Here is a 26,052-nt window from a genome sequence, read left to right as displayed (position 1 = left end):
GCCACTCTACATGGACGCAGTATTCACTGGTGGCAGCAATTATCTCACCTGATTTTAGTCTACATTAATTTTGCATTCTACTTCTTCGTAATAAACCATGGCAGGGCTGAAGATGTGCAAATGCTACAGATAGGAGAGTCAGTTTCAACTCATAAATGAAGGGCTGAAAATGAAGTCTGCATTCTGCAACTGCCCTCATCCCGTGGGCTCCAGCAATGCTATCAACAGCTGAAATGACACTAGCTGTGGACCGTCTGGAATCCTTTTGTTACGATGCTTTTACCCTCCCTGTGTGACTGTACCCAATATTGGAACTCGCCATAGTCTCGGCAGTTCCGATACGAAACAACACAGCATGGAAATATGGAGGCATTTCTCTACATCCACAGGACTATATTCAATTCCTCTTTATGCACATAACTCCGCTTTCGGGTCGGTTCTCCTACCGTTAGTTATGATCACTTGGAGCAGCCAGTGCATGCTTCCATCCTCGCATCCATTCCTCACACAGAACGACAGTCCAGCTTTCTCGAATGCTCTCTATATTTGTAATCTCTATTTATCAATATTGTTGCCCCTCAGATTTGACCTAGATGCACCAACAGTGTCGGTAGCCAAATCTGCAATCTGCTGACCAGATTCGGCAGCAAAGTTCAAAGAGCTGAGTAAGTAAAGGACAATTAAAGAGGGTCAGCAGGAAAACATTGCAGACAAGTTAGATACATGGAGGCAGAAATGCATTTGTAGAAATAGGCGGTGGAATGCAGAGGTAGTGGTAGACACTCCAAAAGCAAAATACACAATTTCGAAAGAAAATCCAAGGCCGTCACGTGATTGACCTTTGCCCTCGATCTGTGGCATAACGTAATCCTGCCAACAGATGCAACGCCTTCAGTAGGAGCCGAGAACAAACAACATCTGGGCAGGGAAATAGTCGAGTTGTAGCTGTTACTCTCACTGCTTGAGAAGCGGCAACGCATGCGCGAAGAAGGCAGAGGAAGGGAGGGAAGACGGAGCTTGTGTAGATGCAAATCCCGAGGCAAAGACTGGTTGGTGTGCAAACAGTTTACTGGTACCAGCAGTGAGAGTTTTCCTAACTACGCACCCCGGTGCTGTACGCAGGTTCACGAAATGGCCTGGCGCTGTTAAGATTAGCCACTGGCGACCATCGTGCGTCATCTTCCAGTTTGATGAGGTAGATGAAGCCAATCCTTTCCTCTGGAATTCAAGGCGGCAGCAGCGATGTATGTGACAGCGTTAGGATTGACGTCACTGAACCGCATGTATTTATTAAAACAAGAGAACGCAGGAGGCGAAGGTAGCGAGGGAACTTCAACCAGCCTTGTACATTTACAAGCAGCCGCAGGAATGGTGCGAGGCTTCACTTGAGCATTGATGGAAGAATTGTTGTGAAATGTCGGATAGTCTCTGCGGTTGCCAAGTGTGTGTGAGTTGATGTTGATCTCACAGGGGTAATTGTAGGACGGCGAGAATGCGTCGACAATATTGTTGATGTAGTACCGGATCATTTAAGAGCATTCGTTATGCTATCAATCTTACCATCAGCATTGCCAACACAATCATTCGATGTTCTTCTCATCCTACATATTTGATGTTCTGTACGGATCTTCGGGAGTCTACTTTTTCTGACACTCAGTGAGACTCCTCTTTCTCTGTTACCCTCTGAAGGGCTTTTATCGAAAACTGCGGCTGCGTCCGCATTTGGCGTGTGATTATAAAATCAAACCCTAATCAAGCAGTGAAAACGGGGGAGTCGACAAGCGAAGATAGCGAAATATGTTCAGAATGAAGGTGCACAGAGAAACTGGCCAAATTGAAAGTTGATATTTGTGAAATGCAGCTGTTAACTTGACTTACACTAACAATTGCTCCATTCCTCCAAAATGATTAATCACTGTGACTGCGTCCAACAATCTTCCTTTTCAACGACTCCTTTTCTGCCTACTTCAGCCGCTATTTAACCAGCCTTCCGCTTCTTGCTGGACCTCGACTTCGGGTAGGGAGGCAGCGTTCATCATCCTAAAATAAATGCTAGGCTGCCCCTCCCACTAGTCAATGATAATGAGGAAAGCTACACCGGATTTCTGAGGACACTCAGTAAGAAGCCTATTCACCATGATGCAGATTGTTTGTGATAGACCTGAGTGGCGTAGGCATAATGGTGCCGATTGAGTGACAGATGACGCGAGAAAGTGAAATTAATTTTTAATTTAACATACCTGTTTGACCACTAATACGTTGTTTGGCCGCGACACACTTGCAACCACAGCGTCAACTAGAGAGGACGTGTACCTAGTATATAGATGTGTCAGGCTAGAGAAATACCTTTGAAGGTGGGTACTGTTTTATGGCCGTGATAGTGCTGCAATATGGAAAACGTGTGAGCCGAACCGGTCCTTTCCACCCACGGAATACCAATTGAGGTTAGTGATCATGCCATCTAAATTGGTAGTTATTCAACTTTTCCAGGTGCTAGTATCGACAATGCCTTTTGACTAACATGCTTCAAAACAGCGCATTGGAATGATAACGTCTTCTAGCATAAAAACGATTTTAGGAAAGACATGTTGCGATATGTCACTTACGTCAAATAAGACATCGTATCATCTGATTGGATAGCAAAGCTTAGAATTGCAGGAAAGAAGTTACCTCTCACTGAAGGATAAGTATTAGGTGCATTGAAGGGGCAACAGATAGCGATTAAACGGTGCAAAAGCAAACAAATTCAAAGCCTGCTGTTGACAGACTTTTACAAGCACAGTATCAGCAGTAAGAATGATGGGTAAAAGAAATAAGAATGTGGTCGCTGACGAAAAAGCATTCACATAATTGCATTGGCGATGGTGGGGACAAGCGATGGAGGGAGAGCGTAGATTCCACCTCAAGTTGCTGCCGTAAACGTCACTACCCTGAGGTGAGCGAGCACAAGGTGACGCATGGCCATAGGCAGCGTTGGCAGAATCAAATGGGTTGAATGCGGTGGTAAAGATGCTCTGTTCCACTACTTTACACTTCCATGTGTCTGCTTCGGTCCTCTCGTTTCGTGAGGACCTCGTTCATCACACTCCCTTTGCATTAGCGTAGGTGTGAATCTTCTTGTCTGCATGTGCCACCTTCTGTTATACGCTGTGGAGTGGACACAACCTCTCAGGGGCGAATCCGTTCAATTTCCTGCAATCCAATCACACGAGTGCCTTCTTGGTGTGTGTGTGAACAGGATTGGTTTTGTCGACGGTTTCGCCATGAGGCTTCCGTATGAATGCAGAAGTCGCGACATGCACTCATCCTCGTGTCAGCCATATGGCAAATCGCCACCTCAGCTATTGAGACGTGAATTGGTGCATCGGTTTGTCGCACTCTGACAGGTAGCGTACTCGAGATTAGAAACTTCCACGTCACGCACACGTGACACTGATAGTGAACACGTCAATGTGCAGTTGATGCGTGAACCACTGTTACGATTGATCCTCATTTCGCCTACGCGTGATCCGTTTCTGTCCAACTGGAGCTTTTCCCTACTGTGCTGAACTGAAAAGTGGCTCTGCATGTCATGAGGCCCTATGGCTTTCTCCACTTTTCAGTACGAGAAGTCATGGCAGCTTGGATACCCAATGTCCTCTTTTTCTTTGCCCTTTATTTTATTCGCAGTTGTAATACGTTTGTGAGCATTTTCGGTGGCTCCTTCATTCCCGCTTGATTTGACCACAATTCTTGCACTTTGATGTCACCTTACTGAAATGTTGTTAGTAGCATGACTGCGAAGTGGTCGCTTTTGTGACATGTGGCCCATGTTTGTTCATGGCATCTGGTTCCACCAACTCTTGCTTCCACCACATTGGCAGTATTTCTACTAGCCAGTGGGTGATAGGTGTTGAAACTGTAATTTGAGGAGGTCGAACAGTCCACAGCTTGTGATTTCGCATCCTTTTCCCACCACTAGTTTCGAATTCCTCGTCTCCATATAGACACAACATTAATCCCTCCATGCGTGTCGCGCACCAACACGTTCCCAATTATTGGCACTTTGGCTCCTTCAACATGTTCTCCCGACTACATGATTCCCTCCCCTCCTCTCCCCTTCTTCAACTTTTATGCGCACAATATTTTGATTTGTCTAGGTTTATATTCAATTGCCACCCCTGCACCACTTCTCCACGGTCATTTCGCAGTTGATGGTGGTGAAAATTGAGGAGGCTAAGGTGGGATCACGATATCGTTCTGCTCTTCCACTACTTGATTCCACCTTCAGGTTGGCCTGAAGCAGTCGCCTTTTGTTCTTGTTTCTGTTCATTTACTGGAGGAGCTTTCAAATTAAATGTGAACGCTTTCTACTTTGGCACTGAGCCACATCTTTCAGTTGCAGGAACATGAGCAATGTCATTTGGGTTTTGTAAATGGAGGATAAAGTGCGCTGCTGTGTGAATGGGGTGATTATAGGGATAACTGCATTTAATGTACATTGGTGGTTATCTGTATGGCTTACTTCGAGGAATTTATCGTAGGTCCTGCTTCCGGAAAGAGGAATTGAACAATCCTGTGTAAGTAGGGGAACATGGACTGCCGTGCCGTAGCGGTAGTGTTACCACATCAGTTGGCATTCACAAATTGTGTATCAGGGCGAGTGCAATGTTTTGACGCCTCCTTGAGCTTTTGAGAGGATGCGTTATTAAACTACCTGGAGTGATCATTAAGAGCCTAATGGGGGGTTTTCTCAACTTTCAATGAATGCTATGAATAGTGGTGTCCCACCGTGGGCGTAATGGTGACAGGGTGGGAGGGCATCAGAATACGGCGGTTTGGGACATGGAAGGGCAGTATTTATGCAAGAAATGTGGCAGTTGCTGGTGGAGTCGTGGTGGCGTTGCTTCTGTAATTTATCGCCCCTGTATTGAGGGAAAGATGGTAATAATTCGGCTTAATTTTGAGCGAGTGAGGAGGGTGAGAAAGAATGGGAGTCACTAAGGAAGCAGTCAACCACAACTGCTGCATTAATCGCATGCACCTGTAACAGCCTACTTCTAACTTCTGATAGGCTTAAGGCAAATCTGTAATTGTGTGCACATCGCAATCATAGATGGATTCGGAATCTGACGATTGTAATGATGATGATGTGGCGCAAATTAGCACATGGGAATGATCACTAACAACGTACAGATGTGTGGGTGGCTTTGAGATTTTGACATCACTAAACTCTTCTACTGCTGAGCGCTCACGCTTTGCATCAACATAACCTTTCTATGCACGAAGTGGTATGCAGATGGAGCTGATATCCGTAGTTTGACAATTGACGTCGCAGACACCATGTTCGTCATCACGAGTTGTTGCATTAAATATCAGCCGTCGCTGGCTTGCATCTTCATTGGCGTTGTGCAGACTGAACTGGTTCGTGACATGAGTACTGGCTGTCAGGTGTGACAAATCACCACAATTGGCACTTGCCACATCATTGTGTCTTTGTTTTCTTGACAATACTGGTACAAAAAAATCGGGCTTGATTTGACAGTGCCATGTACTGCTAATGTATTGACAGGAGACTGGATTATCTTGAGTGCTCAACACAAGCAATGCAGAAGAGAGAGGATGTTAAGAGTAGGAAGAAGAGTGGTTTAATGCCAGCAACCTGTGTAGGCTGGTGGGGGAGTAGAGCTGTGGTTCATAGAGCTTCCATGCGCACGGAAATCAGCCATTCGTGTGTTGATGGGCAAAGATATTTGAGACTTTGAGAGAAGTGAGTGCGTATTTCAATACACGGGGTGGGATATCACATTCCTTGTGATTTATGGTAAATTATACGTATCCATGAAAAATATTTATAGGTAACTATTTTGGAAAACATTAAGCATTTTCCAGTCTGCATTTGATTGATTAAGTTGAATCAGAAGGTACACGTATCCCGTTCCGAATTTTAATACCTTTTATAAAATTTTCTGTCGATAATAAAGAAGTAAAATTTTAAGGCTCCTATTTAACCAACTTTTAGTTGCCACCGTTACTGTTTATTTGCAAGTAGGTGTCGTAGTTGCGGTGATATAAATGCACTCAAGATTTCAGTTATATTGATAACATTACGACAAGGAGAAGCATTACAATAATAGAGTATCTTATCGGTATTCCGCATTAATACTCACTGTGCGCATAAATATATGTGATTTCTTGGATTTAACTAATGTTTATTTTTGCACTTTACGTCTCCATCAATTTTTGTAGCTTATTGTCAACCCCCAAGCCTACTGACCTCGGATATTAAGGAATTCATTTTACTTTTATATGCAGTAAAATGTAAAGTTTGTTTTAGCTGAAGCCATTATGGTACTACGGGACGCTAAGGCACTTTGACAATGAGATACAGGACCTCCTTAGATATTTGGGGGCATTCGTTATTACGAGAATCCTCAATGTTGCATCGAGTAATCGGCACTCAATATGTCGAGTAACCCTGTCTAGATAGGCGAAGCCTCTTTCACAAGAGCTGTCACGCGTCAAATTTATTTAATGCTAAAAGAAGTTTTGTCATTTAGTGCCACTTCTCTATCTATGATTGTATGGTGACTTTGTGCATAAAATTCTGATTAGCCTTTAGTTTTTTCTATTAACAATTTTCGTGATTGGGATAAAAAACTCTACATCTACATTCTAGTGAAATGTTCACCAGAAGGTTCAGAACGGGTTCCTCTTACAAATGCAAAATTTTAGTAATTAGTGGGTTAATTATATAACACTATCTTTTCTCTGTAGCTTTATTACCTACCTCGCAGATTTGGATTTTGCTTTTTGACCAATGCATAGACTATCTTTACTACTTCGAGACGCTTTTTGATACCTTCACAGATATTCATGACTTTTCACCTTCTTTCATTTGTACTTGATTGGGGTGTAAATCTCGCCAATTTTGCAGAACATTTTGCAGAACAATTGTTGACTGTTCACCCTTTGTCCATGCAGACTGTATGGAAAGGCGAAAAATCTTCAAAGAAACTCAAGGTTTATGCCTTTGCTGCCTGTTAATGTGACCTTGTAGAAGTTTGTAAAGTGAGATTTGACTATTTTGATTAATAAAACAATAGATTTGCTAAACAAACCAGCCGCTTTTGACAGTATTGCTGTAATGATTAATTTGCTTTGCCACTCGAGAAGGGGGATTCCAAATACCACTAATCTGGAGCTATATAAGATCAGCAAACTACCGTGTTTGATAGATTAGGAAGGTATGTTGGATTTATTGCTTCTGTTGGAGAATGCAGCAAGATGCAACTTAAACAGATGCAACATTAGTGATCAGTACGTGGTTGCAGTCTTTCAAATTATAATTTCTCCTTTATTACAAACAGATGGCTTAGCCTACCGGCATTAGGAATCGAATTATTTCTACCCACTGCAATTAAGACGAGAAAAAGGACGAATTCAAGACTAGAGCAGAGGATCAAGGTGAATGAGAATAAAGAGCACTGGAAACAAAATACACTTGAGATTGTAATTACGCATTTAAAAAAAAAGACAAAAATCGGTTTGGTGGTGGGGCTAGTTATTATGGGAATAAATTAGGAAAACCTCTGACTCGTATTACCGAGATTTACCCAACGCATATAAGCATCGATGGCCTGGAAATTGCAAGTGATAATTCAAAATTTTTGAAGAAAATATTGAGAAACTGAAGTCAGCAAAAAAAGGTAGAGGTTAAAAAATTTAACTTCTGTATAAGCAGCAGTGCAACAAAGGCTTCACTTGACCTGTCAATGTTTATTCAAGACTAGTGTCAAGCTGTAGGTGAAACTTAAGCCGCCACCATAGACTACCACACGTCAAAGATTGCACTTTCCAAAGGATTCATTTAAAGTGACTCCCAAGTGACTGTAGTCTAAAAACATATTGTAGAAAATAAAAAAAAAAACTTTTAAAGCTGTAAATTATCTGGAAAGCTTGCAATGATAGCATGTATCCATCCACATGACCAAGCGAAAGGAACGTGTGAATGATAACCGCTTGCAAGTTGATGGGTGAAATTGCGGTACACAACTCCGCACTGTGATATTGTTTCCGTGTCATCGTGCTACCCTTTGAGTGACAACGATAAGCAAGATGAACCGTTTACATTACTCAAACCCCTAATAAATATCTTTTAGGTTTCGTCATTAAGCGCATCGTGGTACAGTAATTATGGGAGTGACAAGTGTAGAGAAGAAACCAAAAGTGGTGGGCTGTTATTAAGCTGAGGTGAATTGTGTGCGCTTATTCAGTATGTAAAATCTGTTTAATCCCATATACAGCTTGTAATGATTGTGCTTCACATAAGGCATAACTAATATAATAGGGAGAATTTAAAGGAGCTTCTGAGATGTTAAAATTATTCCTACTTATCTTCGATGCACAACAGCCGTTTAGTATGCATAACAGAGTCTTTATGAATTATTCCCATAAGTGTAAGAGTCTAAGTGACGCCATAAATAAAGATAAAAAACGCAAATTACTTCTTATATTTGCTTTCGTATTTTGGAGACTTGAGGAGTGGCATGGATACACGAGTTGGTGGTGGCTCAGGTACTCGAAGAGATAGCAAACTGAGGGAAAAAGCAAAAAGTGCTTGATGAGATCATTTCCAAAGTAAAATAAGATTTCACACATATGGTAGAAATTTACCGATTCTCGGCTTTTTTTGCCGATCCTCAAACGTTATTTTGTGTAGCAAGATGGAAAGCTAAATTCAGCTGCCGATGGCAAATCCCAGATCAGAGAATGGAATAAAAGAAATAAGTCTTCATGCTTTAACTTTGTCGAGCACACACAGCTAATTCTCTGCTCTTCGCTGGTCGAATTAATGACTTAACTTAAGTTGATCTGTACAGAGTGCGCTGGTTGTCCGTTTTTTTCGTCCAGCTTGATCATGCAGCTAGAACTTCACGACACGAACCATTCCAAAGCCCCAGTGATGTTACCTAATTTACTCTTTCGGCAGTTGCTCGTGTTTTTCAGAAACTACTCCACTTTTGAATAGCATAGCATCTTATCAGTAGTATATCTCACCAAAATGAAAAATAGGCTCTTCTAAAATGCTAATAGCATGTTTATGCTGTTTTCACTGTTTATCTTGGAATAGCTCTTGCAGTCTTTTAAAGAATAAAGTTGTACGCGCAATGAAGTATCGTTGGATAGTGTAATATGCGACAAGAGAGAGCAAAGCACCGTAGCGCATTCAAAGTTGCACCACTTGCCTTCACTGCGATTGCACATTATTGCCGGCATAAAAGTGAGTCAGGCTTCCACTTCAAGCCGTAAGGTGTATCAACAGATGTCATTTCAGTCATTTTATGCTGCACTCGGCTACTCATAGCAAGCTCAAAGCAGTGCAATTATCATTTGTAAATTTAAGTGGTAAATGAGCACCGGTTGTATGAATAACTTATTACCATTCAACACAAATCACCGGTGGTATCGGCAGGTGAGATACTAGTAAGTAATGTTCCACACTATAATTCCTCCATCTTGCATACAAGCGTGGCTTCAATCTTCATGCCTCGTTCTGTTCACCCCTTTTCAAATGAAAGCTGAAAATATTTCCCTTATGGGAACTTTACATTGTACCGAAATCAAAGGACTTATCGATACCTGATGTATTGCTAAAAATCTTCTATTACCTTCCAACAAAGAGGTACAGCTGAATGTTAAGAAGGCAATGCAAAATGCTCTACAAAATCAGGACAATAACATTCTTATATTGATGTATTTCACTCAGGAGCAAAAACTACTATACGTTGGTTTACCAGTTGAACTTATAATAATTTTGTAGACCTAAATCACTACCTCTTTTCACTAACTCAAATTGTGCAAAAAATACACGCAATTTCTTGTTGCTAAAGTGAAAATTTACACAAGACATACGGGACGTATTGCGAAATTGTATGTTCTACGGGTAAATACCTGCACATGAATTAGACATCTTTCAAATGAAGGTAGTTTATTTAGAATTCATTGATGTAAAAAACTAATGCCACTGAGAGAAATACAAACAGCAAAGTGTATCAAAGTATAAAAGACAAAAAAAAGAGAGGCAGGTTATTTGAGCTTTCGCACTCTACAATAACGTTCCTTATCTTCAGGAGTGAGCTTTCTCTCCACACCCTTGACTACTTGTGGATCTTTGTGCCATGTGTTGACGTGAATTTTGTATACATTCTCCGGATGCATAATACCACAGTAGAGGCGGTCCAAAGCTGTCGAGACGTAAATGGGTGAGTGGTTGAAAAACATCTTGGGATGCACCAGTAGACTGTTGAAAGTCTGTTCGTTTGTCCAGAGTGCAATGGGTGGTGGAATGTAACCACGCCTAAAATATCCCAAATTTCACTCATCACGGATTGGTTATGGATAGATGTATTTAAGTCATCTACGAAGAGAGATAGTAGTTGGCACTGCAAAACTGGCAAGTGGGTCCTATTATTAGTAGGTAATTCACGTGCTACGTGCCAGTCTACCTCATACGCAAGAAAGATGGTAGTGGACAGTGGTAGTCCTTCCATGAAACAAGGTGCTGCAATGAACAAAATTTCTTGTGAAGGTGGTCATTCATCCGAAATTGTTGGACACCGATTTGCGCCTACAGAAGATCTCAAGCAGGGCTGGCCTAATCAACCGCTCAGCTGCTGAGCGGCAGGATATTCATTTGGTATAGACGCAAGTTTGTCAGTGACGATTCCAGTCACTGTGACTGGGTAGCACATAGAACATCTCATTTGGGCCGATTGACATTGAACCTCTTGTCGTTAAAATCCCATCGATACAAACATTCCAAAACATTGGCATTTTGAAAAGCTGGGGAACAATGAGTACAAAAGCAAAATTTCTCTTGAAGTTAACCTTAGCGAGCTAAAATGGATCACAGTGTTACAATTGCCGAAATCTGGATATCCATAAGATCATTTTGATCAGCATTCTAGCAAAGATGACGAAGTGGGGCGGCCTTTCTCTGTTTTACGCATTCCAGATGTTGTTTAAATGCTAAGACTAGTTTCTATACAAATGTGGAGACTGATTATGCGGAGAAGGAAATGCCTTTTAATGTGTTAAAGCCGGTTGCTTTCTTTTGTCAACACAAAAGTCCTTGTGGAACTGGAGACGTAAATGTTGAAAACTTATTCGTTTGTAAATGACGCAGACCGGACACTTGGTGGCCAACACTAGCTGACCCAAATTCACTCCAACTCGCCAGCCGGTGAGGGTGACTCAACACTCATGCCTTCTTCTGCTCGAAAAAATGCACAATCGTCGCCGAGCCGATATACTACTCAAATAGAGTCAGATGAGAATATAGACAGTCTACTCTTTTTAAACAAGTTTAGAAAAATATGACTAAATTAGTTTAGCAATTAAGGTTATTTGTAATTGAACAAGAAGAATGAAGTTGAAGATACTGGCCATTCAGCGACATTTCACCGCATGAAGTACAAATTGAAGCATTTAGCACAGGTTTTATTGCACACAAAATACAAGCCTCTACCCCAGTCGATGAAATGTGAGCAGTGTGGTTGATTTTGCCATAAGCTGGCTCCATTGTACTCACCTCTAACCAGCTGCCTTTACCGTGCACAAATGGAGAGCTCTAAACCATCTCGTGAGTGACTTTTACTTCAGTCAGAATACTTAAACCCAGGGATGACCTCGCCTACGTTGGCTTTAGGCAAAACAGGTCAGTTGAGAGCACCTAAGGCGCCTAGAGTGAGCCAAACATTTTATTAATGTAAAAACGACTCACTTTTTATAGGGTTGGATACCACTAATCTGGAAGTCCTGATCTACCTCGAGGATATGCAAGAGTCGGCCGGATGGAATGGGCTCCAGGAACGATTCTATCATCAGATCGACAGTATACTGATTCACTTTTACTGGGTCCACTAGAGATTCAGGATAGAGGCTACGAGGATAAGGACGCGGAAGAATTAGCAGAGTCTTGCATTGTGGATTCTTCCAACGCATGAGAGAGCGTTTATTCGGCACCAGGCGATCGATTTTCGACTCACCTTCAAAGAAAAGTCAGCAAACAACTTGTACGTAAAATTGCTAATAGGGTAACAAAATACTTCTCCAATTTAAAATGGGTTAGGATTTGGCGTCTTAGCGGACAGTCAAATAAATTTTGTGATAAAGGCACATACGTTACATCAACGGTGTAGAAAACAGGAATAATCAGGATTTTTTGTTGGCATAAACGCGACAATTAACTGCAAGTAAATCATTACTCATTCCAATTTGTCTAAGTAACTCATTCTTGACTTACTTGTTTATTCAACACTATGAAACTTAATAAATTTATTAGAATATATAAAAAGAACAAAAGTTAGCATTCCAAATTTCCATCCTATCAGATATTTGGCATTGACAACTATCAAGCTTCCCCAAGTAAAAGCCATAACAGACAGTTGCTACGATCCATTTTGCTATCTAACGACATTTTCTAGCAAAGAATAAGGCTGATTACCAACCTGCAGGTCTGTCCTTGAGGTAGGGTTTGAATTTCAACCCGATTGGAGTCTTGAAGGCGTCGTTCATGTCCGGATCGATGAGTTTACTCCCTGTTTCTTCGTCCAGGTCGATTATCTTTGGTAGATTGCAACAACAAGGTAAGTTGCGCAGAAACATACGGCATATTTCTTTTCCTAGAGCGAGGAATTTTGGCTTTTTGTAGACACAAAGGGCGTGAAAAATGCGAGCTCGCAGATCCTCTATGGTGCGACTTGACATACGGCCGACACAGTCGTAGCCGTAGGAGACAGAGCACAGGTAGTCCCGGGTGGCCTTTGCGATATTTTTGCTACAAATCCAAATGGAGAAATGCATACCTTTCTGTGAGATTGGAGATTTGTAATTCTATTTAACTCAATATATGGGATAGCAGCATCTAGTTGTCGATTGAATTTGAACTTTAATGACCTCTAACGGCTTGGGTATCACTCTCGTCTTGCTACACTGCACACTTTATGTGAAAAAATCAACACAATAATGAGATATAATGCAAGGAGAGGTGAGATCACTAACAACAACCCACATTTGAGTTTCATATGTTTTGGTATGATTCAACGTAATATGATGCAGCACGACGTAATTTTGTATGAGTGCGTTGGAAATGAGTTTACTTCCCTACAGCTGCAGCAAAAAAAGTTAGCAAATACCATAAATGCTATGTAGGGTAATTTTTTCCTTGTTTTGAGTCCATATTTGGGCATTTACACTTTAGTGATGGCACTTGTTTGTTGCAAAGGTACCCGTCTTCATAGTAAAGGGTCAAGTTTAAGGAGCTACAGATTTAAGCGCTAATGCAACCATCTCACGTGATACTGCCTTAGCCACGCATCACAACTTATAATAACTATTTGCTAGGACAGATGTTGTGCTAACCTTTACATTAAGCTCTCCTGCAATTGCTTCACTTATTAGCCTTATGTTTTCACCAGTCTTCTCTGCTATTCCACAGACAATTAGGCACTCAAAGTGCTTTGTACCTCCCATTTGGGTGAAATTGAAATTAACTCATTTGACGTATAAAGTTTTTTAAAATAGAAAAAACCGCCTCATAATTAGCATCTGTCACCAGCAATCGAATTTTTTTTCTCACACCTGCCACTAATACCCATTCTACAGTAGTAAAGCCTACCATCTTTAGTGAGGTCTAATTTTAGGTTTCATAGCCATCTTCGATACTAGCTGAATAACACGGTCAAACTCGTTTAATTGCTACGCCTTTCTGTTCTGATTACTCAACGTCCTCAACAAAGAAAAAACGGCTTATTTATTCCACAATTCTTCAATAACTCAATCATGAACGAAGAGGACTTACTTCATTAGACCACCGGGTGGACTAAAGGCGTAGGCCTTTAATTCAGGATAATGTGGCTTCAGAAGAACAGACATGAGTGAAACCAGCCCAGCACCCAGACTGTGTCCACAAATAACGACAGGGTAGCGAGGTCTAAGACGCCTGGCCGACTCAAATAGCTGCTGTTCCAGAATGTGTTGAACTATGGTTCGCGCCGTACGACACATTCCAGCATGTCCAATCATTTGTTTTTTGGGCGGGAGATTGCGGTCCTCGTCTCGCAGTGGCTCGCCAGCTCCCACCATATCAACCAGGACATCGTCGCCTGACAGGGTGCCCCGCACAATTAAAACGATTGCCTCAGTAAGGTCGTCAATCACTAGCATAATTGATGCACTGTACAACTAAAAAGTTAACAAAAATTTTCCAGCTTCTGACCTTGCTACTTCAATAACTCCGCGCGTTGTGGAGATTACAAGTCTATATTCCATTCCACACTTGTAGGACCATGTGCAGAAATTATCTTCGAGAAAGTTATTTAAAAGGGCAAGGTTCAGTAAAATCATTTATTAAGCCTCATTAGAATTAAACACGGTTGGAAAAATATTGTTTCTAATTAAGAGTTTTAATTCCACGGCCAAAAATTACTGCATCTCTCAAAGTTTTTTTTGCTTACAAACTTCAATGGTAGAAATCGCTGTACTTAGACACCCTCAGAGCTATTTTAGAAAAATTCTACGGTACGGGTGGCATAAAACCACCTTTCGAATGATCATAAAACCATCATAGAAATTTGGATAAAAAGAAAAGAAACTATTTCTCAGAAAAATAACTTAAAAATGCGGAGCCTACGATGAATACTAGACACGTGACCAATATAATCCTGGACCAGAACATCAGTGGTAAAATTTTGTTGCCTTGTTCTCTAAAAAAATCTGGATTCATGCTGTCGAAGATGCCTTGCTTTTTACGTTTCTATCCTTAGTGCTCTGTAAAAATCGCATAAATGACACAAACTGCAACGTCATATGTGACGCACGTGACAAATGAAAAATCCTACTTCTTCTCATAGAAATCAACGCTGAGACTAGTAAATTCGGTGGGCGGCAGTGCAACTATAAGAGAGGAAAGCGGTTCTATAAAAAAGCAAAACCGGTGGTTTTTGCTCAAAAGTTCAAAATTTGCTCTGGTGTAAACGCACATCACAACGTTATAATTATGCTGTTACAAAATGACCAGCCCTATTAGGAGTGACAAGTGATTAAGCTATTAGTACAAACGGTGAGGTGAATGAATATTCAAGTGCTCGAACCTTGTTAACAAGTTCAAAGTAGAGGATGTCTTTAGGCTCCAACTGAGCCATTTCTATAAAGGCTGCCAGATAGAGATTTCGACCAGCACAACAGCAACCCCCAGGACTGTGGATACCGTTCTCAAGGTCGACCTCCTTCCTTGTTGTGGTCGGGTTGCTGAAAAGTAAGATTTTAATTTCTCATAACCCAGAGAAGCAACAAACTTAGCGAATGCTTAAGTCAAACTACTGTTTACTGGGATTGTTCTTAGAAAAATTTGGATTGATAGTTCTACTGCATCAAGGGGATCAAAGTGGGAAGAAACGCTCAATTTTAGGTTCTAATATAAGGAAAACGCTAGTACGGAATACAGCGAGGCAAACTTTTAAAATTACAACTTATAAGAATAAATTTCGCTTTTTTAACTATGATATAATTATTTTAAAAATAAATGCAACGTAATGCGCGAATGATGCATAATTTTGACAAATTTAAAATAAGGCTTGCAGCGTGCAGAAAGCCCTTTAAATCAGATCCAATTAAACGCAAAAGAATGTTTCAAAAATAAAGAACAAAGAAAATTAAGACAACTTTTCTTCACATTTCATATTTTGTGCACAAGGTTTTTAATAAACAGAAAACGAAGCAAAGGGAAGATGAGAAAACCATAATAATTTGTTGTGGGATGCAAGTTGCAAAATAAATGGGGTGTCACCATTACCTGCAAGAAAGTTTTTGGCACAACCGATTTATCGCGACGCAGTCGCATGGATTGTCGGCGTAGTAGTAGACCCACCCATAGGAAGCATTTACAAAGTGTGAATACCGTCGCAGTCGTGAAATATGCAGCCACTCCTTCTCCAATTTATCAAAGGGGTTCTTTAGCTTCGGATCAAGCTTAATTTAAAATACCAAATAATAACAAAGTCAATTTAATTCGGCCACATATGTCACAAAATCCAGCTTAAATTTTACTATTATTTACTGCTTTGAAAATCGGGCAAATCATTTTAGAGCAAGTCTAATAAGTGTTGGTAGAGGAAACATCTTTCGTAAAATTGTGCTACCTTCAAATTAAACATAAGGTTAAAGAGCTGGAATATTAAAAGTGAAAGGATCTTTACTGGAGCTGCCAAATCTTTTAGAGCAGGATCGGTTTGTTCAAGGATGTATTCGGCAGGAACACGACCATGACCACCGATCCACTTGTCTGACTGCCATCGAAGAAGCAGTAAACCAATCGCAACATCTGACTTTGTCAAGTCAAGATCCTACAAATCATAACAATATTGGAACAGATAATCATGACCTCTAAAAACACTCTGTTCCTTTTCTATCAAAAGATAAATAGTTATAGTCCCACTACTTAATAAATACATGCCAAAACTAGTTTTCCTTTTTTTTAGAAAACACAGATTTTATGATTTATTCGGCCATGAAACTAAAGTCCCATAAGTAGACATGATTTGATTGTAAATAACACTTAAATTTAAAGCTTTGCACAAAATTTTACCATAAAAAGGTCAACAAAAATGGCTGAAACTGCATTGAGTGCATCTTTTTTTTCGTCACTCCCATTATCTTCGGGTGATTCGAGCTTTTTGGCAAGAACGTTTTGCCAATGCGAATTTGCCATCATTCGCATATCTTTTACTAGCTCGCGCTTTTCCTTTTCCGTCTTCTTGTCTGTTTCATCGTACAGGAATGTCTCGTAAAACTCATATTTAAGTTTTCCGTCCTTGTCATAGTGCCGTATCCAATCAATGATTTCACAAACAATCGTAAATATCAGAATGGAACACCAGCACACCACAGCAACAAAACTGGAAAAAGTATCCGCCTGCAAGAAAATTAAGGGCTGCAATTAGTTTTAGAGACAAGTATCAAAAAATTACAATAGTTGTACAAGTTTGGCAAAAATGTTCTATAATCATATAAAATTGGAATATACTTTGTCCCTATTGGTTTGGAAGCAAGGTACATTTAAATTCTTACGCCAGAAAGATCTTGACGAATAAAGGTAATTCCCAAAATCGCAAGGATATAAGAAATTAGCTCCAAAGTCATTACGATAAAGTGTACGAAAATTAGAGTTCCTATGTATTTCCTCTTGTATGCTTCCATGACACCGCCTCGACCGCTGCCAATAGCAACCACGATGAGGAGGAAGATATGTAAGATACACAACACGATGGCAACATAAAGAAAACCCTACAAGCAGTAAAATGGTAAAGCACAAAAATTACAAGAAAAAGATCCTGTGCACCACTGAGCAAATCATGATTTGAAAAAAGAAACGCGCACGTAACCACAATCCTAATGTCAGACAGGGTAAAGGAAACGATCATACAGTAAGGTCCTTAACGAAGCTTGAACAATGCTTGATATGACAAATTCATCCTCTGAACGCTTCCATGTGCGTTTAAAGATTTTTAAATGTGGCATTTTACAGAATTATCACGAAAACAGGCATTTATAGTTGAAAGAGGGTGGCGTTTGAGGTCATATATTTAATCCTAATAGAAGAACATACTCAAACAAACTTTAAACCCACCTTCATATTATTATTTTGCAAAAAAAGTTAGGATCATAAAGCTGATCTACATAAAAATTTGTAGGTTTGTTTGCATGTAGACCACTGAAAACTGATAATTTTTTTTGCAAACCACGAATTCACCAAAAAAATTTACAAAATTTTCAAGATTTGGAAGTTTTATTTAGTGTCTGTGTAAATAAAGTTTGTTCTGCAGAAAAATCTATTCTTCCAAAGATAGTTCAAAAACAACAATCAGTGCTCTGTGGGACAATCGCAAATGAGTCAACAACACTATAAGTGTTTGTTAAAGCTTCAAAATAAATATTTACATCTACTTATTGTGCAATTAATAAAGCTAATATCAACTTTGCTGCTCTCGGTTGCAACATACCTACCCCTCTCACTTATAAAAAATAAAGCGCTCAGAGAAATAATTTTTTTAGATATTTCGGTACGCATAAGAGAGCAAATTAGCATGCATGGTAGTTCGAATTTCGTTAGGGTTTATTTGGATCTGTGCAAGCTCCTAAACTTATTCCGCATTGCCGCATTTTAGGATTAGTTGCTCGTTACTTCGTATAACATAAACACGTGTCAATTTTTACTAAGAATATATAGAGGGTCAATTATATGGCAGGAATTGAAAATATTTTAAAGTTTGCCAATGACATATTGAGGTCAGCAAATGGATTGGAAGCTGGTGTCTGTTTTAGCCCGAATGGTTATTCTTTTACAGAATGTACGATTCCTATGTTTTTGAAGAGGATAAACTGTAAGTGCTTTGTTTTTCGGGAACATGTCCAAACAGTGGACTCGTTCCTTAGTCTTATTCATGCTTTTAATGGACATGCTTTGGTACCCCACTCTAATTTATATTAGATGCCAATTTTGGTTTGTAAAATGCCTTTCTTGTTTTCCCAGCGGCATGATGGTTACAAGCGGTTCAATTACTCTAAAGAAAGATCCCCAAAACTTGGTTGGGATCAGCATTGGTGGTGGTGCTCCATACTGTCCGTGTCTTTACGTCGTCCAAGTGTTCGACAATACACCTGCTTCTCGTGATGGCACGATTCAAGCTGGGGACGAAATAACCGGTGTTGGTGGAGTTCGCGTCAAGGGCAAAGGCAAAGTCGAGGTTGCTCGTCTCATTCAAAGCTTCCCTGTACGTTGCTAAATGTATTTATTGCTCCTGGGTCGGTTCTTTCTCATGGTATTTTTTGCTAATTTTGGAATTGCTGTAAGTATTAATAAAACTGAAACATTTTAGGATTCAGTTACCATCTATTTCAATAAGCTCCACGCCGACCCAAAACAAGGCAAAACTTTGGATATTGGTAACTTAGTAAAATCATCGTTTACTACTTCTTTATTTCATCAAAGTAACTAACATTGTCCACTAGTTTTGAAGAAGCTGAAGCACAAAATGGTGGAGAATATGGAGGCCAGTACAGCCGATGCTTTGGGTTTGAGTAGGGCTATCCTTGTCAACGGTGCGTTCGCATTCTCTACGGTTACATAAACTCCATTCTTCCAATTAGCCAGGGCATTTTGGTTGCATTTGCAGACAGCCTGGTGAAGAAGATGGATGAATTGAATCGCACAGCTTCGATGTTTAACGGTTTGGTTCAGCACACGCGCTCCCTCGTTCGGGCTATCTTTCAATTGTCCAAAGTTCATAGAAGTGAGTCTGAAGATTTCTTCAGTACTTTTCGCTTCCTTAATTACCTTAACGCTGTCTACCGATCTGGTTTCGCTCCTCCGTCCCGATACGTTTACCTTTCGTACACTATTCATTCGCGCATTTATCCATTTACACATCCGCCTTTTTTTCCCATCCATATGCGCGATCATTAATTCATGCTAGATATATCTCAATCCATCTTGGTCCTATTAACCCTACTTAGGTCATCCATTCCTCATCTTTCAGCATTCGGGGAAATCATGTCTCAAATCGGTGTTAAGGAGCCGCAAGTTCGCGCCGGTCAGGCCTTCACCCATTTCGGGGAGGCTCATCGAGAACTGGAGAAATTCGCCATCGATACACTTAAGCAATTGCAGCCGGTATATTCCATTAGTATTTTAATTGTGTTTTATCACTATCGATGCTCTTTATTAAGTATCCAGCCGGGGTATCGCACTCAAAGTGTAACTGGGGGTAGCGCCATATATTGTATTGGCCTTGTTGCATAACCGTTACACCTGTTACGGGGACAGCCGGTAGTTCATCATCCTGTACTTTAATCAGACTGTTGCAGAAAATGTAGTTTTTGCTTTCTTCTAGCTAGTTGAAGGTGCTATTTTAAAAGCTATCAAATTTCTTACTCATCCAGAGTTTATGGAGGTCCAGCTAGAAACTTTGGAGATTCCGCTTGCAGTATCCCACGACACTCTGTCTACTTTGATCATATGAACTTTATGTGCTCAAATTGTTCCTGTGCGGTGTTTAGTAGAAATGAACATTCTTTTTGTCCTTAAAGGGTTTGAATCCTTGTCTCATTGCACTAGGAATCAAGCGAGATACGAGTAATAAGCATTAATAGTGCCTACCGATTGGCTCTAAGTATTTACTATATGAAGGTATTGGAATAGCTAAATTGTATTTGAATCTTGAAAATGTATTCTGCGCCATCATTTAGCATAGTTTAATGTTCTAATTTTGCAGGTAATTTTGCTAATGTGAGAAAAAGGTCGAGGATTTGACCTCGCACTTAGTTTTTACCGTTTTTATCGACAACGATGGTTTTTTGAGACTCGGATGAACAGTCAAAAATGAAACTACCCATCCGTTGGGGTTTTAATGGGTGAAGTCTGGTCTGGGATTTAGCTTTACCCAGAACATCATCCTTTGACCTCTCAGGCCGACTGTCAAAATTAGCCACCACAAGTGCATTTGCACATTCGTGGCCTATCTGAAAGAAGTCGCGACTGCCTTGATTTGCATTTCTCAAGTACACGTCTTCTGAGCAGAGTATTTGTGTAATAAATACGGAACGACTGTCTCATGGCCACTTCCATCTCCGTTTCGTTTGCAGTCCGATCCATGCGTGGCTTTCTTTTATCTGCAAGTAAACATGCTATTTCCGTGTGATGTATTTCACACTTCTACTGCTTTTGTTCTTGTTCTGTAGCACTATGCACCAGCCGAGTTTTTCCCCACCCCTCCTAATGTAAGTAAAGTGTACTATTTCACCACAATTTTGGATGGACCATGTTTTGAATAAGAGTAGTGCACCCATGGTGTCTGTTTCATGTGATCCTCTGTTTATGCAACTAAAAGCTTGGCTTCAAGAACATTCAGTATTTTGAGTGTGCATCTAGCCGAGATTGAAAGGTATGATGGAATGGACTGCAGAAATAAGAAATCATTGGACAATTTTTTCGAGTGGTAATAGAATATCAGTCTTTTTGAAGCACTTTATAATAAATCCTGAGTTGTACTAATTGAATGTGGCGCCGCTACCAGAAATAATGACGTTTGGGGGTGTAGGGCGCAGAAATGCCCCAAAGTGAGCATGACTGACATGCCTGTTAAGTTTTTTTTTAAGTGATGGTGTAAAAAGACTCCATAGGCTGCGTGATTTTGTGATACAAGTTGACAGGTTAGATGCAAGCAAAGAAAAAAACATTGTCAAATTCTCTTTGTAAATGGAATGGCTTTTATTAAATTTCTGCGTGACATTGACACAATGCCCAAAAGTTGGTGAAACCATTCACATTTCCTTACATTCCTGTTTCATTTTTAAAAGAAGGTTTTCCATATGTATACGAGATTTAAATGTTTTCATTTCACAATGATATCTAGTTTTTATGTGTTAAATCTAGTCATTGCTAGTGTAAAGTAGCTCAATAAGTTCGGGCCCCTCATATGATAAAAGCTAAATTACTGCAGAATCATTCTTTAAGTATTTCATTCATTGAGCTAAATACCGTCAAAAAACTGAGGCTTGCGAATTCCACTTCTGTAGTACGTTTTGGCTCTAGAAGCAAGAAACCTAATCCCAGCTGTCTCGGTTCCTAGTTTACTATTATTTCTCAACTGTCTACGCCGTTTGCCTTGTAATGAGTTGGTGCTAAGAAGTGGTGATAATCGCCTGGAGAAATAACATATTTTAAAGTGTGATATGAACTGTGGGGTTCCGAATCTTCTTGGAAGAATAGGGCTTTCTTTACACTGGTCAATTCACTATTTCTTACTGTATTTTTTCCCTAAAGTTCTCAATTTAGCATCCTTGAGGGATGAGTTAGTGCCTCACAATTGTGGAATGGCGAGTGGTCTAAGCATCACCAGCAGAATAACAAATGGAAGCCAACATGAAATTTTTTGGTCACGTATTTTATTTCCTTCGGAAATGAAATACTAAATGCTTTATTTTTATGTTTACAAATGCACTTAATTTTGTGTGACATTGGTTCTAGACACGACACAATTGCAAACCATATCAGCTAAAAATAACAAGGATGCGTCTGAAGATTTCTGTTTGAATGTTTCACATCTCACATTACCAAGACACTATCATTCTTACATGTGCTTTTCCAGTGAAAGATCGTACCTTTGTTAAGTATTCGTTGTTTCAATAATTTATCCGTCACAAGTTTTGAATCATTTTTCGAAAAACGATTATATATATGAATGGCGTTTTTTTATGGCTCGCAAATAATCGTCCGAATTTCATGTCAGTTGTATTTTGTGATATTGTTCCTGGCACCTGCTCGTTCATCCAACATTCCAGCCTTATCAGCGGATTTCTTCTTTTAAGCATGCAAACCCTGTACTTGTCATCCCTTTTTTTCGCCAAAGGGGCCAGTTTTTAATATGCTCCATTGCTTTCCGTTTCAAACTATGCCTCAGCAGTAGGCTTCTTGTGTTGGACAGTGGCCACTTAACCCATTGAATTAATTTGCGCTGAACCCATTAAAAATTCCATACATCATTTCCAGGTAAAAATTTAACACTTAAGAGTAGATTTCTATTGACAAATGTGTTGCTTTTCTTTATTCCAGATTGTCTCAGACTTGAACACATTCCTCACCAAAGCCATTCCAGATACCAAGCTCACTGTGAAGCGCTATTTGGACGTGAAATTCGAGTACTTGGTGCGTTTACTGTACAAACGCCTATGCCTTCTTCTGCCTCCTTGAAAGTAGTTCCTTTTTGTCCTTCCCTGCCTTCCAGTCGTACTGCTTGAAAGTGAAGGAGATGGATGATGAGGAGTATACCTTCAACGCACTGCAGGAGCCGCTCTACCGCGTGGAGACGGGCAACTACGAGTATCGTCTAATTCTGCGCTGTCGACAGGATGCGAGGTCGCGATTTGCCAAACTGCGCAGCGATGTCCTCGTCAAACTCGAGCTTCTTGATAATAAACACGGTGAGGCTATGGGGCTTTCTACTGGCCCCTTGTCAGTAAATGGTTTTTGTGAATTGTGAGGGCGTATGGCAATGGACAGCGCCTCTCCACTTTAGGCACCAGGCACATATTTCCTCAATTTATTCAATGCTTTCATGCCAACCGTTTGTAAGCCTAAAATGGGTCAAATTTGGAACCAAATTATTCCTCTGCATCGGTTCGATAGTTTATTTTACCATATATGCGTTTGTTCAGTGTGTTTCATATATTTCCAGCAGTTGTACCTAAACGGAGGTCTTTTGTGCTTCAATCTGTCAAATGTATGAATTTTCTTAATTTGAAAAGATAATTTCCCTTGTTTGGATATACTTTTGGCAAAAAGTGTTCTACTTTCCTGTTGATTGTCAGAAAGAATCACCAAAACTGATTTGGATTAAGAAGGATATCATAACTCAATGAAATCATTAGCGTTGTAAAGGAAAGTGAGATAGGTATTTTGTTCAAAAAATATGAAACCTTCATGCATAAGACTTTCTGGAAATTCGTCACTGCACAGCTTTTTGTGCTTATTTTCTATTTTGTCAAGGATTCTGAAGTGTCTAACTGAAAATCCGTTTGGAGTGGTTGTGCAAGGGTTACTGTGGTTGTTATCACTTTAAACGCTTTGAGACTAAACCCCCAATGCTAAAACTTTTGGTTATGGTGCCAATTCTCGTTACCACTTAGGAATAATACATATTCTGCAAAAGGTCGCCACTACCCTATTTTTCATTCTCATTTTCGTTAAAATCATTTCTAATAGTTGAAGTAAGGCTCTGTAATTCGTCTATTTAGGTTAATGAAATTTCTGCATCGGATATATGCTGAAAGCGTTAATAAAGTAGCCTGGTCTTGATTTTAATTACTAAAACTGGGGGAAAAGTACTGCGAACGGAAAAAAATAAATATGTTCCAATTTTCCACTTAGTCATTTCTGTTGCTTTTTGGTCGCTGTTGTCGCAAAGTATTACAATTTCAAGTACCATTATCCTTTTGGAGAGGAAATGTATTGAAGCGTATGAAGATAAGGCAATCTTTTATCATTCGTCACGTCTATATGAATCTAAAGATTTTGGTGGATGCTATAAAGACGAAATGGAATGTGCTTAGGAAAACTGAAAATGGAGGTAATGAATGCTAAAAGGAAGGTTTTTGGATAAATTGAATAAGATCATGAATATGCGACGTTAAAACCTGACGCGTGTTAGTATGAAACGAATAGGTAATCTCCAAAGTCGATGTATCACCTCCGATTTCATCATTGCATTGTTCTAGGTTGTATAACCATTTAACGAGAGAGAGATAGAGCATGTTCTTACTTCCTGATGCAAAACTTCCAACCTTCTACGTGCTTCCACAACTCTGGTATTAATTTCAGTGTGGATTTGTGTATCTACGTCTCGGTTCCTATAATAAAGTGATTTAAAAAATTTTGACCTTCTTTTTCAAAATTGTCCTTTATTTAAATGGAGCCTCCCACTATTCCTTGCTGATCGAATGTGTAAAGCTGTATTGGTACCCAGTTTGCAATCTTGCAATAGATTATCCTTTGACTATCCAGAATTAGGCTTTGCACGCGCTAAATTTCCACATCAACGACTGTTGTGAGGTGGGCTGGTAAATGGCGTAGCTGAGTTCGCCACGAACGTTAAGGCATACTGCCGTCTTCGAGGAATTTATCCCATTTAGCTGTTTTACTGCTGAGCGGCTTTGCATCTTATCTTCCGTAAATATGAGTAAATATCAGCAGGTTTGCATTGTACCCTTTTTTTTTCTCAATAAACCTCGTTCACCACCACATGGTGTTCCATACACCTACGGACGGAGTGTGGACTCGACTGATCCACGACATGTGTGCTAGCTATTTGCAATATGACACAGCGCTTACTACTGCGTACGGTACAGCTACGTCTTCTTATGGTTGTAGAAGTGAGGATTTTTGTTTAACTTGAGCATCCCCATACTTGAAGGTATGCTTTGATTAATTGCTTTATGGCCCTAAGTCCACTAAAATCTATCAAGCACACACAATCACCTTTATAGTGCAAGACACGGTGATTCAACTGCAACGTTTTGTCTCCGCAATGGCCACTTATCACGAGAACTGCTACGAAGTGATGAAGGGCGCAACTATCTTTCCGCTGGAAATGGACCTTTCTCGAGACGCCTTCGCGTATAAGTCAGAGCTTATCAACACCGGTGAAATTGAGGATGATGATGATGACGATGAAATCGACGTCTCCAATGACAACGACGTTGACGTTGAGGCTCTTGCTGACTTGGTATCAACTGAGAGCAATCTAGTCAACGTTAGTTTAGCTGAGAACGTGGACACGTTGCTGGATCTTGGAGAGAGTGCTGAGAAGACCCCAAAGCCTCACGTAGAGCAGAAGGATGTGTTTGACTTGATATCAATCGAATAGAACTCTCCCCATAATCTGGTGTCATGTAATGACTTCCTTTTGTCCTTTTTTCCATATTATCCCTCCTCTTGTGGTTATTATGGTATCCCCACTATCATTTATGCTTATTTTTTGCCTTTATCATGGTGCATTCCATTTCTAGACCTTGTTCCTTTCTGCAAGTATATTTTGTATTTAGTATACCGACTTGCTTTGCGCTCTATTTTACTGTCTTGTGTGAAATTTGTAGGGTTTCCATTTTTATACATTAATCTCTAAGCAATAATTTTTGAGCATTTCTGTCTGTGTATTTTTAGAGGCGGTTGGATATAGAATTGTTGAATTGAGTTGGTTAACACCGAGTATTCCTAGCGGTAGTGCAGTCGATCTGACTTGCTAAAGCCACATCTTTCCAGGGATTCTGTAGCCAAGGCAACTCTGGAACTACCCCAGTTTCTAACCAAAAATAGGTAGGTGACTTCGCCTTGCCCACGAACTCGATGTTTCTGTTCCGCATAATTTAAATTTCAATTAAATCAAATTTCATTCTCCGTTATTGTTAAAGTGGATTTGTAGATGTGGGAGGGGAATTGCTGGTGTTGGTGAACGGAAT

General features: G+C 40.1%; 2 protein-coding genes across 2 annotated transcripts; one reads left to right on the top strand and one right to left on the bottom strand. All coding sequences in view use genetic code 11, as the record gives it.

Moving 5' to 3' along the window:
• Positions 1-10,068: 10,068 nt before the first annotated feature.
• Positions 10,069-17,674, bottom strand: EGR_01971 (Sn1-specific diacylglycerol lipase beta; the record flags this gene model as incomplete). The annotated part of the gene is made up of 10 exons (XM_024491220.1): positions 10,069-10,339; positions 11,765-12,029; positions 12,492-12,820; positions 13,844-14,226; positions 15,135-15,291; positions 15,836-16,011; positions 16,239-16,385; positions 16,628-16,954; positions 17,110-17,325; positions 17,669-17,674. 10 exons carry the CDS (start codon positions 17,672-17,674, stop codon positions 10,069-10,071), a joined length of 2,277 nt encoding a protein of 758 aa, XP_024354363.1.
• A 713-nt stretch (positions 17,675-18,387) lies between these two features.
• Positions 18,388-25,460, top strand: EGR_01970 (PRKCA-binding protein; the record flags this gene model as incomplete). Its single annotated transcript, XM_024491219.1, has 9 exons — positions 18,388-18,422; positions 18,572-18,812; positions 18,918-18,984; positions 19,051-19,140; positions 19,215-19,331; positions 19,578-19,711; positions 22,652-22,744; positions 22,824-23,019; positions 25,081-25,460. The coding sequence occupies 9 exons, from the start codon at positions 18,388-18,390 to the stop codon at positions 25,458-25,460; spliced, it is 1,353 nt and encodes a 450-aa protein (XP_024354362.1).
• Positions 25,461-26,052: the final 592 nt, after the last annotated feature.

Source organism: Echinococcus granulosus, assembly GCF_000524195.1.
Source record: "Echinococcus granulosus chromosome Unknown EG_S00008, whole genome shotgun sequence".
Classification (NCBI taxonomy): domain Eukaryota; kingdom Metazoa; phylum Platyhelminthes; class Cestoda; order Cyclophyllidea; family Taeniidae; genus Echinococcus; species Echinococcus granulosus.
Note: the sequence above shows the minus strand (reverse complement) of the source record. Positions and strands in the feature narration are given on the sequence as shown.